General features: G+C 41.3%; 1 protein-coding gene and 1 long non-coding RNA gene across 2 annotated transcripts; one reads left to right on the forward strand and one right to left on the reverse strand.

Annotated features, from left to right (window-relative positions):
* Positions 1-1,444: 1,444 nt before the first annotated feature.
* Positions 1,445-5,960, forward strand: LOC124855853. The gene is made up of 3 exons (XR_007035167.1): positions 1,445-2,220; positions 2,682-2,792; positions 5,901-5,960. It is a non-coding gene; the product is annotated as an uncharacterized LOC124855853 (long non-coding RNA).
* Positions 5,961-9,331: 3,371 nt separating this feature from the next.
* On the reverse strand, positions 9,332-14,425 carry otx2b (orthodenticle homeobox 2b). Its single transcript, XM_047346130.1, has 4 exons — positions 14,176-14,425; positions 12,283-12,492; positions 11,692-11,843; positions 9,332-10,780 (listed from the first exon to the last, which is right to left on the reverse strand). Exons 2-4 carry the CDS (start codon positions 12,377-12,379, stop codon positions 10,157-10,159), a joined length of 873 nt encoding a protein of 290 aa, XP_047202086.1. The 5' UTR covers positions 12,380-12,492; positions 14,176-14,425; the 3' UTR covers positions 9,332-10,156.
* Between the last annotated feature and the right edge of the window lie 1,999 nt (positions 14,426-16,424).

Here is a 16,424-nt window from a genome sequence, read left to right on the forward strand (position 1 = left end):
TGAGTGTTTTTCTTTCAGGACATCTCGTTACTTCTGCGACTGTGTGGCCTCTGTGCTTTGTAAGACCTCCAGCTAGTCAAGCTGCTGGTATCATTATCAGTTCTGGATCTGTGTAAATCTGTGGATTTGTGTGAGCAGTCTGAGAAATTAAAATAACATGCTTTTTACAGCGCTTACTTCAAATCTCTTTAGACTTCATTTTTTTAAACATCTAAATCTGTTATTATGTAGGCTGCACAAAACCCTTTTAATATAATCGTGGACAAGATTATCAAATTCATTGATAATGTCACAAACTTAAATAATTAAAAAAATGTTGACTAAGCCTGGATAAGCATATTCAAGGGGATACTGCAGGATTAGAATATTATTTATTTATATTATTTCCTATGGGTTATTGGCACACATTACATATCATTAGGCTTTTTTTTATTTATATTTTATCACGCTGTTTATTTCTTAACGCACATTAAAGTAGGCTAGTGGAGCAGTTGTAAGATTGATGTGTTAATTTTGATCTAATTGAGCTAGATTGTTTTAATTTATAGCATTTAAATAAATGTTTTCATATTTCAACAAGCTGTCCCATATCCTTTCATATCTTTCATTAAATATTTTCAAATTGCATTTGTACAAACAATTCTCTCTCTGTTCCTAAAGGGGTTTGTTAAAACTCAAAAGAAGAAAAAACTTTGCACCTGCAAGGTTTTCTCACTGCATCGCTTACTTTCATTGCAGCACTGCAGATCTGGCTACAGTGTCACCCCTCATGCAGCCACAGTGGCCTTTACTGCTCACAGTCTTGCAGAAGAAACCTCTTGCTTGTTTCGGACCAGAAGGCAGTCAGAGCAGGGTACAGGTGTCATGATTCCAGCCCTTCAGCTCACCTTGACTGTGCTGATTACTCATTGCCTTCACCTGCACTGGGCTGCTCCTATTTAATCAGCTGCTCGTCATCAGCTCAGTGCGAGATCGTCTGTTGCCTCTGTCACAGCTTTCAAGCCTTGATTCATGTTTCAAGAGTTTTTTCTGGTTATCTGATCCTGCCTGTTTTTTGACCACAGATTTCTGCCTTGTCCTTCTGCTGTTCGGAAACGTCCTGACCTCACGTTGCTGAAACCTGCCTGTCTCTGACTTTGTCTCTGGATTACTGGACTATCCCTGCCTGAAACCCTCCAGTGCTTTACCTTGGATTGTCTCCCGCTTCTGCATCTGGTTGGTGGAAATATTCTCTGTCTCCTGTTTGTTCCTGGAACCCCCAAGACCTCCTGTTGTCCACTTCCCCTTCCTCCCTGGCTGGATTTCAATTCCCTGATAAACCTCCATTCCTGTCCTTCCTGTCTGACCACTTCAGTGGAATCTCTTCTACCCAATTATTATTATTATTTTTTATATTAAAACTTTTGGTTAACCATTCTCTTGTCTGGCTGCGTTTTGGGTTCTGGTTGAGTTGCATCATCGTTACAGTACGATCTCGCCAGTATGAACCCACAGCCGAATCTCGATTGGTGTTCTAAAGTAGAGGGGGCTATTACTGGCCTAGAAAGAAATGTCCAGGAGCTTTTACGGGGACTTTCTTCTCTTAAAATCACCCAGGTCCAAGCTAGTTCCTCAGTTGCTCAACCACTCCCCTCTACTGTTACTCCGACGGCTAACGCAAACAACGAGCCTAAGCTTCCCCCCCCTGAGCGTTTTAATGGGGATTCCGAACAATGCAGACCTTTTTTGACCCAGTGTTCCCTGCTATTTGAACTCCAGCCCACTGCCTTTCCTTCGGAACGGGCCAAGGTGGCCTATACAATCTCTCTACTGTCTGGTAAAGCTAAGCTTTGGGGAACTTCTGAGCGGGAGAATGATGCTGACTGCTGTGACTCATTTATAGAGTTTTCTGATGAGATGAAGAGGGTTTTTGATCCTATTTGACCTGAGAGAGAGGCTGCCAGGAGACTGTTCTCTCTCAGACAGGGCTCTCGACCTGTTACTGACTACATTATCAATTTCCATGCCTTGAAGTCTAGTTGTTTTTGGAATAATGAAGCCCTGTTTGACGTTTTTTACCAGGGTCTGTCAGATGATATCAAGGATGAAATTGCTACTCGTGACCCTCCCAAGACCCTCGAGGCCTTAGAAAGGCTGGCCACACGGATTGACCAACGCCTTCGCGAACGTAAGAGGGAGAGGTCATCATCTAACTATCAAAGACGAGTCTCAACCGTCCAGGTCAGTTCAAGCACTATGCCCCAAGTCTTCACTCCTCCTCCTGTTAACACTGAGGAGCCCATGCAACTGGGCAGGACCAGACTCTCCACTGAAGAGAGGGATAGGAGATTCAGGAATCAACTATGTTTTTATTGTGGAGAGAGGAATCATCGGGGCTTTAACTGTCCGTTAAAATGGCAGGCTCAGTAACGTTCGGGAGGTCTTTCTGAGCCCTATCCTCAGGTCTCAGAACCCTCCCCATAATCGGTGCACCATCAGATTTCCCGAGTCTCCTGAAAATAAGGAGGTACCTGTTTTCATTGACTCTGGGACTGATGCTAACTTTATTGATGTCAGCCTGGCTCATAAGCTTGCACTGGAGTTGGAACTTCTAGAGAGACCACGTGAGATTTTTGCTATTGATGGGCATCTCATTGATCAAGTAACTCGCTGCACTAAGCCTGTTTCTGTACTCATTTCAGGAAACCACCATGACAGGATCATGTTTCTGCTAACCAGGTCTCCAGAGATTCCTGTGATTCTGGGACGCCCCTGGCTCATCAAACACAGTCCAGTCATCAACTGGCTCACTGGTGAGGTTCAGTCTTGGGGGCCATCATGCTCTACTAATTGTTTGAGGGAAGCCCCTATCATGACATCTCCCCGTGAGATCCACCTTGTTTATTCAGACTTGTCTAAGGCCACTTCTCTACCACCCCATAGAGAGTACGACTGTGCCATTGACCTTCTCTCTGGTACTACCCCTCCTCGAGGCAGAATCTATTCCATTACAGGTCCTGAGAGAGAGGCAATGGAGGAATACATTTCTGACACCCTCAAGGCAGGACTTATCAGAAAGTCTTCTTCTCCTGCAGGTGCAGGATTCTTCTTTGTTGGCAAGAAGGATGGTTCACTTAGACCATGCATCGATTATCGAGGTCTAAACGAAATTACAGTTAAGAACAGATACCCTCTACCTCTCATAACTTCTGCTTTTGAGCTCCTTCAAGGTAGTACTGTCTTCACCAAACTGGATCTGCGTAATGCCTACCATCTGGTCCGCATGAGAGAAGGAGACGAATGGAAGACAGCTTTTAACACCCCTTCAGGTCATTATGAATACTTGGTCATGCCTTTCGGGCTCACCAATGCCCCAGCTGTCTTCCAGGCATTGATTAATGATGTTTTAAGGGACATGCTAAACAGATTTGTTTTTGTATACCTTGATGACATCTTAATTTTTTCAAAGGATCTTTCTACCCATATCAAACATGTTCGTGAGGTTCTTCTCAGGCTTCTCCAAAATAAACTATTTGTTAAGGCCGAGAAATGTTCATTCCATCAATCATCTGTATCCTTTCTGGGCTTTGTCATAGCTCCTGGCAGAATTCACATGGACCCCTCAAAGGTGGCTGCAGTCCTGGAGTGGCCTGACCCATCCAGTTTGAAGGAACTTCAACGTTTTCTTGGGTTTGCCAATTTTTACCGCCGTTTTATCAAGGGTTATAGTTCTGTGGCCGCCCCTCTTTATCAACTCACTTCTATAAAGACTCAGTTCAAATGGTCCTCAGAAGCCAAACAGGCCTTTGACAAACTAAAACATCTCTTTACCTCAACTCCTATTCTGCGTTTTCCAGATTCATCGAACCCTTTTGTTGTGGAGGTTGATGCCTCGGAGACTGGGGTTGGCGCTATCCTGTCACAAAGGTTGTCAGACGATGCTAGGTTACATCCTTGTGCTTTTTTTTCTCGCCGGCTTTCGACCTCTGAGAGAAACTATGATGTTGGGAACAGAACTATTGGCTATCAAACTAGCGTTAGAGGAATGGAGGCACTGGCTTGAGGGATCCACACATCCTTTTACTGTGTGGACAGACCATAAGAACCTGGAATATCTCAAATCTGCCATGAGACTTAACCCACGCCAGGCTAGATGGTCACTATTTTTTAGTAGATTTAACTTCACCCTAGCCTATCGACCTGGCAGCAAGAACATCAAGCCTGATGCACTTTCTAGACTTCATCAGTTTTCTGTCTGTCCTTCTGATTCTGTTGATCACGACTACATCCTTTCCCCCAAGACCAGGCTAGCTCTTACCAGTATCGAAAGCCTGCTCAAGAGGAGTCATCAGAGAGAACCACCTCCTGTTCAGTGTCCTAAGGGACTTCTGTATGTTCCTGAGGAAATGGTGTCTAAAGTCCTTCAGTTCTGTCATGGCTCTAAACTTTTCTGTCACCCAGGTATTACTAGGACCCTGGCAGTGGTCCAGTCAGGTTTCTGGTGGCCCACACTCAGAAAGGACACGCGAGAGTTTGTGTCAGCATGTACCACCTGCTCCAGAGTTAAGCCCTCAAGACGCCCTCCAGCCGGTCTACTAAGGCCTCTTCCTATTCCACACCGACCATGGTCCCACATCTCTATGGATTTTGTCACCGGCCTACCTCCTTCTCATGGTAACACTGTACTCCTCACTGTGGTTGACAGATTTTCCAAGATGACCCACCTCATTCCTCTCCGCAAGTTACCCTCAGCTCCTGTACTCGCTGATGTAATAACCCGAGAGGTGTTTAGACTTCATGGCATTCCCCGTAACATCGTTTCAGATAGAGGACCTCAGTTCATTTCCCGTTTCTGGGGTGAGTTTTGCACCCTTCTTGGCATTGACGTCAGCCTTTCTTCAGGTTTCCATCCTCAGACGGACGGCCAGACAGAAAGGATGAATCAGGAAGTTGAGACCAAATTACGCATCCTATGCATGGATGCTCCCAGTTGCTGGTCACAGAATTTACCATGGGTGGAGTACGCCATCAATGGATTGCCATCAAGTGCCACAGGTCTGTCACCATTTCATGTTGTTTATGGCTATCAACCGCCTATTCTCTCTTTTCAGGAAGGGGTTACCCAGGTTCCTGCTGCCCATTTAACAGCACGTCGTTGTCTCAGAGTCTGGAGAAAGGCCTGAGCATCTCTCTGCAAGACCTCAGCTGTCTATGCCCGTAATGCCAACCGTCACAGATCCCAAGCTCCAAGATACCTGGTGGGTCAGAAGGTCTGGTTATCCACTAAGGATTTACCCATCAAGGTAGAGAATCGCAAGTTGGCACCCCGTTTTGTGGGTCCTTTTTCTATTGCCAAGGTCATTAACCCACTAGCTGTGCGTCTCAGTCTACCTTCTTCATTACATGTGCACCCCACTTTCCATGTCTCCAAGGTCAAACCTGTAAGGTCATCCAGGTTTTGCCCTCCTTCCAGACCCCCTCCAGCCCCCCAACTCATAGATGGAGCCCCTAGTCTTCACTGTAAAACGCTTGCTACGTTCCCGACGTTGGGGCCGTGGCATCCAATACCTGGTGGACTGGAAGGGCTATGGTCCTGAGGAGATGTCTTGGATACCTTCTCGCCTGATCCTGGATAAGGGCCTTATCTGCGATTTTCATCGCCGACATCCAGACCAGCCCAGAGGGGCGTCAAGGGCCGCCCCTTGAGGAGGGGGTGATGTCATGATTCCAGCCCTTCAGCTCACCTTGACTGTGCTGATTACTCATTGCCTTCACCTGCACTTGGCTGCTCCTATTTAATCAGCTGCTCGTCATCAGCTCAGTGCGAGATCGTCTGTTGCCTCTGTCACAGCTTTCAAGCCTTGATTCATGTTTCAAGAGTTTTTTCTGGTTATCTGATCTTGCCTGTTTTTTGACCACAGATTTCTGCCTTGTCCTTCTGCTGTTCGGAAAAGTCCTGACCTCACGTTGCTGAAACCTGCCTGTCTCTGACTTTGTCTCTGGATTACTGGACTATCCCTGCCTGAAACCCTCCAGTGCTTTACCTTGGATTGTCTCCCGCTTCTGCATCTGGTTGGTGGAAATATTCTCTGTCTCCTGTTTGTTCCTGGAACCCCCAAGACCTCCTGTTGTCCACTTCCCCTTCCTCCCCGGCTGGATTTCAATTCCCTGATAAACCTCCATTCCTGTCCTTCCTGTCTGACCACTTCAGTGGAACCTCTTCTACCCAATTATTATTATTATATTTTATATTAAAACTTTTGGTTAACCATTCTCTTGTCTGGCTGCGTTTTGGGTTCTGGTTGAGTTGCATCATTGTTACAACAGGGTGGAATTTTACCGCATCAATTGGTTGGTTGATTAAAACTCATTGTTTGGGGCATGTTTAAAGGCTGGATTATTCATCATATTAACTTGTAGGCTCTAAACACAGGAGACCTAGTTATAACCAGCTTGGTGACTTTTAGCTTAAGCTGGATTTATCTGTGAGTGTTGATCCTGCAAAGTATTCATTTAAAGTGGTGAGGATGAACTTTGCAGAGCTGGCCTAATGCTTTATGAGGACCTAAGTTGAATTTCATTTGGGGGCCCACTTCCAGTTTAGCCCACCAGCCACCAGCGCATCACAGACCACTTTCTAACTATTCTTGCATTATGTTTTTTAACAATATGTAAAGAAACAATTTGAAATCCTAATGCACTTTGTGGCTAGAAACCAATTTGTATAGGCTATTACACCCAGATTCATTAGTTTGAAATTGTGATTGTTGAACTTTCTACCTTCTCTTCTTTAAGGTGTTTCCTAGAATGTGTGCAAAAGGTGTATATGTCAATCTATCCTGTATCCTTTCTTAAGCAGTTGCAAAGTTTGCTTATTGAACAGGCCGGCCCTAGGACTCCATCTTTAAATATTTATTGCTAAACGTTTGGTAGTTATGTTGCCGTTTGCATTCTTTTAATACTTTTAGTAGTTGGAATTTGTGGTTGTTGTATGTTTAAAATGGCTGAAAAAAGAACCTAAATCCAGATAGAGTTAAACCCCCATTTTCTATCTTTAGACGTTTTTGTGTGCTTAAATGTTTTTCCGTTTTTTCTCAGAAGGATGACATTTAAAAGTGACCCTACAGTTTATTCTTTCTGGAGTTTGTTTGAAGGAGTTGTTGACACTGCACAGACATAATCTAATGAATATGCAGAACTCCCTTCGTCTAACCTATTGTTTTCAAATTCAATTGTTTCATTGTCTGTGGCCAGAATGGCTCATGTTTGTGCGCATTAAAACACAGACTTGGGTTGTTACGATAAAATGACTGGTGGATGCGTAATATATGGGAAGAATTACTGTATACTTCAGAAGGACAACACCTAAAAATAAACTACTTAACCTTTGGCATAAGTCATACCAGCTGTTGCATAATTAGGCTTTTTGCGCACACATACACACACCTTTTTAGCTGACCACGCAGGAGTGGAATCAGAGTGTCTTTTTAAAGTCCATTATTTCAAGAAACGGTTTTAATTAGTGAAGCCTTAAATGAAAGAGAGATTATTGGCAAAGTCAAGGATACTAATTGAATGCTGGACTTCTGACAATTAGCGCACTGCAGAGCTGCGCAGACTCATTACAGATTCCAAATCCGGACTGACATTGCAGTCTTGAGTATGTAGATTGGACTCAAGAGCTACAAAGAACAGAACAAACTCAGTTGGAATAGAAAGGGGTTCTCACTAATGTAAAAAAAACAAATAGCGTTGTGTGCCTGAATAAAGTTATGGATCTTTTTTTACGTTAAAAGTTTTTTAGGGAAACCACTCAAACTAGGAACTTAATTAGGCTACTCTTGATTGGGAGGCCTCCAGAGCGTTTTGCAAGAGATGGCCAGATGAGGATCACTAAAGTTTTGGGGAAGCACACCAGAACCAAAAGCCGTAACAGGATTTAAACGTTTTATTAGTTATGGTGCTATATGGAGTAACTTAGTATAGATTTAAAAATGCTTGATTTATTATTTTAACACCAATACAATTTTTCAGCATGACTTTTTAGCCCTTGCAAAATTTTATGTCCACAATTTTGAAATACTGTCCCTCTTTTAATTTTTGCCCCAATTGCTTGTTGTTTAAAATATTAATTTAGGTTCCTACAAGAGCCATAACTAATTTTGACATTAAAAAACTTTTCAATATTATACTTAAACACACAGCTTTATTATAATGCTGCCATATATTAGAAGGTGGGGGGTGGGATGATCAGGGCGGGGGAGTAAGTATCGGGCAATTAAAAGTGGTGTGCTGTGACAGGTAGGGGCATATTTAAACACAATAAATAAATAAATTGGTCAGTTATTAAGTTTCTGCCTGTCTTCTCTTAAATTCTTACTCATAAAAAGTTTTGCCTATAATTCTCATTGTTTACACTAGCCTATAACATCCATTATTTTGTACTGCGGTGGTTAACAATACAGCCTTTGAATAGGAACAATGTGTTCTCAAGAAGCCCTGCGAGTTAAATATTTAAATTAACAGGATATTCCAAAATATATCTTCTGTGCCTCAGTAAAATTTCCAGATTAAATTTTAACATAAAGTTGGACAGCAGGTCCCTAGAGATTTACTTTAAAAATATTACGTTATATTTAAACAATGTACAATGAAGGTTTACCAAACTTGGAAGTTACAACGAAGCTAAAATGTTTTTTCACTCTAAATTGTAATATAATTTTGCAAATATATCATGTTATGCTAAAGAAGACTTGAAACCTTATTAGATTAGACATTGAGAAGGAAAGCAGCAGTTGTTCCTTTTTTAAGTCTTCTTTCAGTCTGTCTATTTTCATGTAGTTTATTTATATAAGGAATAAAATTGCAAATATGTGCAAATTTGTGTCTGGACATTATGTCTCTCAACTTCACTCTGCCACCCGAGATGCTTCTGTCTGCTTTATATGAAAAAAAAAAAACACATTGGATTTTGTTAGTAAAATTGAGAAATTATTTTTAGTTTTCGTTTTTTAACAGTGGAAAGGGTGAGTAATTTGTAAGAAACGCCTGTTGGTCCCATGCTGTAATTATTTCAGATTTCTTGGATCAAGTGCATGAGATATGCATGAGAAAACAGAGCGCGGCCAAAACTGACAAGTGTAATTATTACTCACATGGAAGGCAATTACTGGCCCAATTAAAGCGAAAGTGTGCATTTAAACCAACAAAACTGTGACCTAGTTCCCCTTTTCTTGGAAAATATAGCAAATATTTTAACAGAATGAATACTAAATAGTCCTTGTAACTCAAACCTGCGTGGAAGAGCGTCCACGGCTGTTTTGCGCACTGAGACACACACACATTCACGCACACATGTTTTTTTTTTGGTAGAAGAGTAAGCCCACAGTAACTTTATTCATGTCTTTTCAGCGGTGAGGTCACACGGTCTTTGGGGGACCAAGTGAAGGATCCACAATCAGATCAGTAAAGGTATGGGGTGGGGTGGGGGGGAACAAACAGCCGACAGTCTTTCCCAGTACGGTCTAACCCTCGATAATGTGCCTGCAGAAAAAAAAAATTTTCGTCTCTGTCTCTCTTTGAATTTTACTTTTAGCTCTATTGCTGTCTCCCCCAAAAAGTTAGAAATCTATTAAAATCACAGCAGAGAGTCTGGTGCGAGAAAGGGCTCACAAATTGCATACAATACAACAGATCACAGTTTCGAAGGCTATATCACATATAAAAAAAACACCTATGTACCATTTATTTAAGACGCACACTGATTGTCTCTTAGAAACTACATATTGATTCCTTATAAACACTTTTTCTTAAATAAAGTAGTGCATCCATGTCCACATAGTATCCTCATGTCTCTCTGCCAGCAGGTTCGCCTTTAAAAGAGGTCTGCACTTCAACAGGAAGCTCTGGAGTGATAGTTCCGTGGCTGCAGTTGTCCTCAACAGGTGTTTTTACGCACAGAGGCACGCAATGATAGAGGTGGATGAGGGGCTATATGTTGTGAATGAACGGGGAAAAAATCTATATGCCAGTGCTAAAATAAATTAAACCTCTCCTTTAGGAGTACCGAACACCACCGGGGTTAAAAAAAGAGAGCGCAGCCAGGCTCAACCAGTCTGATGTTGAGTTTTATTGAAGGTTGACTGAACCGCGTCTCATGTGATCGCCACTGCTCTGTTCACAGGACCTGGAATTTCCATGAGGATGTTTGATCCTTATAATCCAAGCAATCGGCATTGAAGTTCAGCTTCCATGACGCAGCTTGGTCCTTATAATCCAAGCAGTCTGCCGTGGAGTTGAAGCCCAGGCCGGACGTCCCGTAGCCCTGGGTGGAGAGGGACGCCGGAGACTGGTTCAGATGGCTTGTGACCGCGTTCGTGCTCATGGGGCTGAGAGTCGAGCCGGGCCCTGACAGCTGGTGGTGCATTGGAGTGAGGTAAGAGCTGCAGTCCATGCCCCCGAAGTAGGATGTTGACCCGGCGTAGCCCTGGCTGTAGCCTGAGGCCTGAGTGTAGGTCATGGGGTAGGACCTCTGCATGCAGGAAGAAGAGGTAGACAGGGGGTCCGAGAGGGGAGAGATAGACGCGGGGCTCCAAATGGACACCGGGGCGGTGCTGGTGGAGATGGCGGGGACTGTGGTGGTGCTAGTGGGGGGCGTGAACTGGCCGCTGGCCCCGCTCTCCGAGCTCACCTCCCTGGTTGGGGAACTTTTCTTTTTAGGGGGTCGCACCTTGTTCTGTCCGCCGTTCTGTTGTTGCTGCTGCTGCTGGCGACACTTGGCTCGCCGGTTCTTAAACCAAACCTTGAAAAGAACCATAGATAAAAATCATATTTAAGAATAAAATAATAAAGAAAGTGGAACTTCTATAGCGATTAGTTCACATACAGGTGGACAACCTAAAAAAGGTGTAAAAGTAAACTGAAAATCTTTTTTCTTTGACTTCAATTAGATTGATGAACATCTCCCTGGCATTGTTAAACGACGAATGGTTTATGATCTTTTTCTTTTTTAATGTTTTAAGAATAAAATGTTTCTTTTTTTTCCATATAGAGCTAGAAAAACAAATTACTATAAATAAAATAATAATAATAAAAGGAAGGTGGAACTAAAATTGAAATGTCCCCACATAGAGGTGAAGAATAAAATATTGATGTAGCCTACAGATAGTTTTGCTTCTATAACTTATTATAAACTTAGCATCTCTATATGAAACTTGTAATTATATGTTTCCTACAGGGATGCACCAAAAATAAGTTAATTAATCAATATTAAAAATTCACTTTTAAAAATAAGAATAATATGATGAAGATGGGAAGCAATATATCAAATTTTCCCGAAACAAAACCTTGATGTGGCCTACAGATACTGCTGATTTTAAAATTAGCAGAGATTACCAGAAGTAAATCTTATTCTTTCTAATTTTTTTAACCGTAAATCAACACATCTAACAGCTTTTTTCTTATTTAGTTTTGCTACAAGTACACGTCATTCTCTCATGTCACTAACATTGAAATTTGATCCCTTTGGTCTATGATATAAGAGATTAAATTAATGCATATTCCTATTTTTATTATCCATATTAAGTAATTACCAGAAGGGATACATACGTGAAACGTTTGCTACCCTAAAAATTGCAGAGTAAGTTGTAATTGACAACACTTCCTAAAATATAGAAATTGTTTTTTTCATCTTATATTGGTTAGTTAACTCACCTGTACTCTGGACTCAGGTAAATTGATTTTCAGCGCCACTTCTTCGCGCATGAATATGTCCGGGTACCTAGTTTTGGCGAACAACGCCTCCAAAACGTCGAGCTGTGCGCGCGTAAAAGTAGTCCTTTCTCGCCTCTGTTTTCGTGGCGTGGCTGCAGGGAAAAGAACAATGCAAGTTCGTTGAATGTTGCTTGTGCATGCAAGTACGATGAACAACATGTAATTAAAACGTCAATGTGTGGCTGAGGTAATCTAAAAGCCCGTTTTGTTTTAGTGGGCGTAATTACGCACAAGCTTTTCATCTCACTTTTAATTTAGTGTAGACTTTCAGAGTATATAATTAAATATTTAAGAATATTTAGATATAAAATTATGCATTTTCTAAATAAATTTTAAAAATGAAATTTAGGCTTTAAAATGAATGTTTTTAAAATCATCCAATTTGCAAAACAGGATATAAAACACATGCTGAGTGCATTATTATTGACTATGTCAAAATGAAATAATTGCTTTGAGGAAAAAAAAAAAGTACATTTTAATCAAAATTTTCTTTATCCATCACATTTGTTTCTCGGAAAATCAGAAACCCACCTGGATAACCCACAGATGGATGCAAAAGGTCCATCCCGGAGGTTGTTAAGCTCAGGCCATTTACTGTGTAAGGTGGTTGCTTTAGATACGACATCATGCTAATGTTTGTCTGAGGGCTGAAGTTGGAGAAAATTTTGAAAACTGATGTCGCTCCGAAGGCGCCCCTCGCGTCCTCTCTGATCTCCGTGGGCTCCGTGTTACACCTGGTTCCTGTTCCAAAATAACGATGAGAACATATGTGAGTCCTTTTGAACGTGTATTAGCTCATTTTACACCGTGTTGCCTGGATATGCGCCCCCTCCAAAGACGCACGTCGCCTCTCATAAAGCTTCCAGCTCATCTCCAGTTGCCCTTACCACTATACGACCCCCACACCCCCCTCCGATGAATGCAAACAAAGCACGGCCGTTAAAGCTGCAACAAGTTACTTGGAAATTTCATTAAAGTCACTAATGGACAGTGAAGGGAAAAATTGGAAGCTAAATTGTCCGAACCGAACCAAATATCTTTCCTTTTTTATTGTATATAAACAAATTATATGTAAAAATCTACATATTGAAAAAAGAACAAATCAGGCTTTATATGATCTTTAAATTGATTATTATTATTATTTATTTTTGCTTAATTGACTGACATGTATTTTCAGCAAGTTTTGCATTTATAGGGAGATTAATCCACAGAAAAAAAGACAACATATGCCTCCTCATTGAACATGTGACGGTGGCGGCTCATAAATCCGCACCGTGATGTTGTCTGGTAAACGCGATCGTTGTCACTTCAACTCCAGTGACCCTCCGCCACCCGCGATCCCCACTGTGCCTCTTGATTAGTTGCATCTTCTCCCTCTCCATCCAACGGTTTCAACCCCCTCATCCCAATCTGTCACACTTAAACACACACCAACCCGTCAACCAGTTGCTCTCGTACGCCCGCTTAATAATAATAATTACCCCCTCGACCAACGATTAATTATGATAAATGTAGTACTGTTGATGAATTAGGGGGTAATTCAAGTGGCAACCGGCTTGTGTTGCTGCAGGCTCGTAAAATGAGCCTCAAAATTAAACACAGCTGAATCCTAAAATGAATGTAGCACATGTGCTGATTTTTCTTCTATCTAAGTAACTCAAATATTTTCATTCCCATCTATGTGGTAGAGGTAAAACCTCCTGAATCGGGTGGGAGATATTAAATGTGACATGTTGGCTTTTTGTCTGCTGAATTATTTATCTCTGCAGTCACAGGAGGGGCAAGAGGCCCCGGAAGATTTTCGTTTCCTTCGCAGCCCTTAAAGTGATTTTGTAGTTATTTTGTTTTTCAGTAGATGAATCTTCCAGATTTGTTTTGTTTGATATGCTGAATTTTTATTTAAGAGAATTTGAGTATTTTATTGTTTTTTTTCCAAACTGGAACTTTGCTTAGCATGGATTACCCGAAAAAACAAAAAACAAAAACAAAACATCGAGATAAAAACAAACAAGCAAAAAAAAAACAAACAAAAAAACAAATACTATAAAATAAAATAATTAAAAAAAGAAACAAGATTAAATTCTCCCCAGGAATAAAATAACGGATAACAAATGATTTTAATGCAAAAGCTTTGGATTAGCTTCGACCCGGCTGTTTCCCTTCATCTAAAGGTGCTTACATAGTGTTTCGTTTGTTTTTGATCGACAATTGTTGGATGCTTTTATGCATCTTCCCTATACTGACATAAAATACTGTGGCTCAAAAAATAAAAAAAGTAAAAACTCTGAAGCGCCGGAGCCATCTTACTGGCCTCCTTTAGAGCCTTTTAAATATTGAATGATTTATTTTTAAGAGAATAAAATTTGTTTTGTTTCCTATAGAGAATAATAATAATAATAATAATAATAAATAATAATAACTTACCCTGGCATTTAGATGTAGAATTTATTTCTCGTTTCTTGCTTCTACTCTTTGAGGAAACAGCAAAAGCTGTGCAGAAATCAACGAGTCCGACTCATAAAATCACCAAAAATCAAACAGAAGCAGCCTCCTTCAGCTGAAGAACAACAGAACGAATAAAAGTTGAGCGATGAGCGCAGCATCGGGCTCTGAAATGACGCTAACGGCGGTGGTGGAGCTGCGGAGGAGGCTGCGTGTGCGCCTTTAGGATTTGTTCAGACTGAAGTGGTTTGAGTTAGATTTTGTACAAACCGCCAGCCAATGGGGAGCCCGCAGAACTGAGCTGAGGTCCTTCTCTTTCTCCGTCTCTCACACGGGTGGGAAGCTCCCCCCCTCTCACGACTTTTTTTTTTTTAAGGGAACAAATGTCTCCAGCTACTTTTTTGACGCACACTCCTCAGCCAATGGCAGCGAGAGGGCGACTGACAGCATCCCCATCCCACCGCAGAGAGTCTGCGCTGATGGGAAATAAACGGTACGCCAGTGGATGATGACACCAGACTTTATTTATGTTTATTTATTCTTTTATTGCACTTTATTTTATGAAGAGAAAAGAGTGGCAATGAAGAGTTTCCAACAAATAGAGCAGAAAGTGACATTTTTTGCAGTGGCATCAATCAGACGCAGAGTGTTATTGCTGTCTACAAAACATCTGATTTAACAGAAGGCTAAAAAGGTGTTTTTCTCATCAAAGAAATAGTTTTAAATAAAAGAGGGACTAATCTGTGAAGGGGAAAAAAGAAGGGGGGGGTCCTAAAGCAGGGGTCTCACATTCCAGTGAGCCGCAGAAAAAAAAAGGGGGATTTAGAGCGACTTATTTCCTTTAAATTGTCCTCCGGTTCGCCGAGCTAGCCAGTCTGCTGCTGTGAGGATCTTGCGGGCCTGCGCCGAAATGCGCCGGGGAGCACACCAAGGAACCAGGGAGATAGGGGCATCATCTGGTGTGGACATCCAGCTGGAGATGAAGACAAGTGTTGAAAGAAGAAAGAAAAAAAGGACGCTGAGTCACTTGATGTTTCCTCATTTCTTAAGGTAAGGTTAAAAAAATAATAATTATAATGATTATGATTATAATAATTATAATAATATTAAAATAAATGTGGCCAATTTTGCTGACTGTGTAGATCAGATGTTATATCGTGAGCACCAACAGCCTCTGAGGGACAAAGAAAATCCTCCTTTGCGTCACTTACATTTTTGAACCTGTGTGCCCATCTCAAAATAATATGCTGAGGGTTTTTGTCACGGCTTGGTAAATGTATCATCTTAAGAGGCTTTTTCCAACACCTACACACATAATCGCTCTCATAAACACACACACACACACACACACACACACACACACACACACTCTCTCTCTCTCTCTCTGCAGCGCCTGCACCGACACACCCGCTCCCTTCAAACAGATTTGAATATTGATTTAGATTTATAAACATGGGCAGAGCGTGCCTTTTTTTAAACTCATTTGTCATTTGCCTCCCTCTCTCTCGCTTTCTCTTTCTCTCTCTTTCTGCGTGGCTCCTGTGGAAAGGGCCAGAGTCAAAGGTGTCGTGACAGCTGGGAGGAGTGTTTTTTATTCAGTGCTGCATGCAATGCATGCAATGCATCTCACACACCTAGAAAAAAACTTCATAAAGTCAGTGACATCGCTTTTGATATATTCCGATCGGAGGAGGTGCATGCATGGATGAAGAAGTTGGATTTGTCTTGGATCTGAGACGGAGAGAAAAGTTTTGCTGGAAAAAGAGCTGCAACACATGCAGGTATCCTTTATCCGTCTTTATCTTGTAAGCTTCTCTTTTATTGTATTTTTTTCAAAGTTATAAACTACCTCATCTGAGGGAAAATTTTGCATCTTTAGTTTTGATTATTTGGACATTGAGGACGCTGAAATTTACAGTGAATGAATGATAAATAGAACACACCTTGATACACAAATTAAAAAAAGTTAAACTACATACAGTTGTGCAGTAACTACAAACATATACCTCAAGTTAATTGGACATATTCTGTTTTATTTGTGCTTGAAATAAAGTGCATATCTTCTAAATTTCATACATATAACTTTGGAAGTTAAACCACAACAAAAAGAAAAATATGTCTAAAGCAAAATAATTCCAACTATATCGGCAACAGTGTGCGTGCAAAGAATACAAAAAAAAAAAAAAAAAAAACCTGTGCTGTAGAAATGCAAGCAGCCTTGTACAGTAAAT

This window comes from Girardinichthys multiradiatus, chromosome 19, assembly GCF_021462225.1.
Source record: "Girardinichthys multiradiatus isolate DD_20200921_A chromosome 19, DD_fGirMul_XY1, whole genome shotgun sequence".
Classification (NCBI taxonomy): Eukaryota; Metazoa; Chordata; class Actinopteri; order Cyprinodontiformes; family Goodeidae; genus Girardinichthys; species Girardinichthys multiradiatus.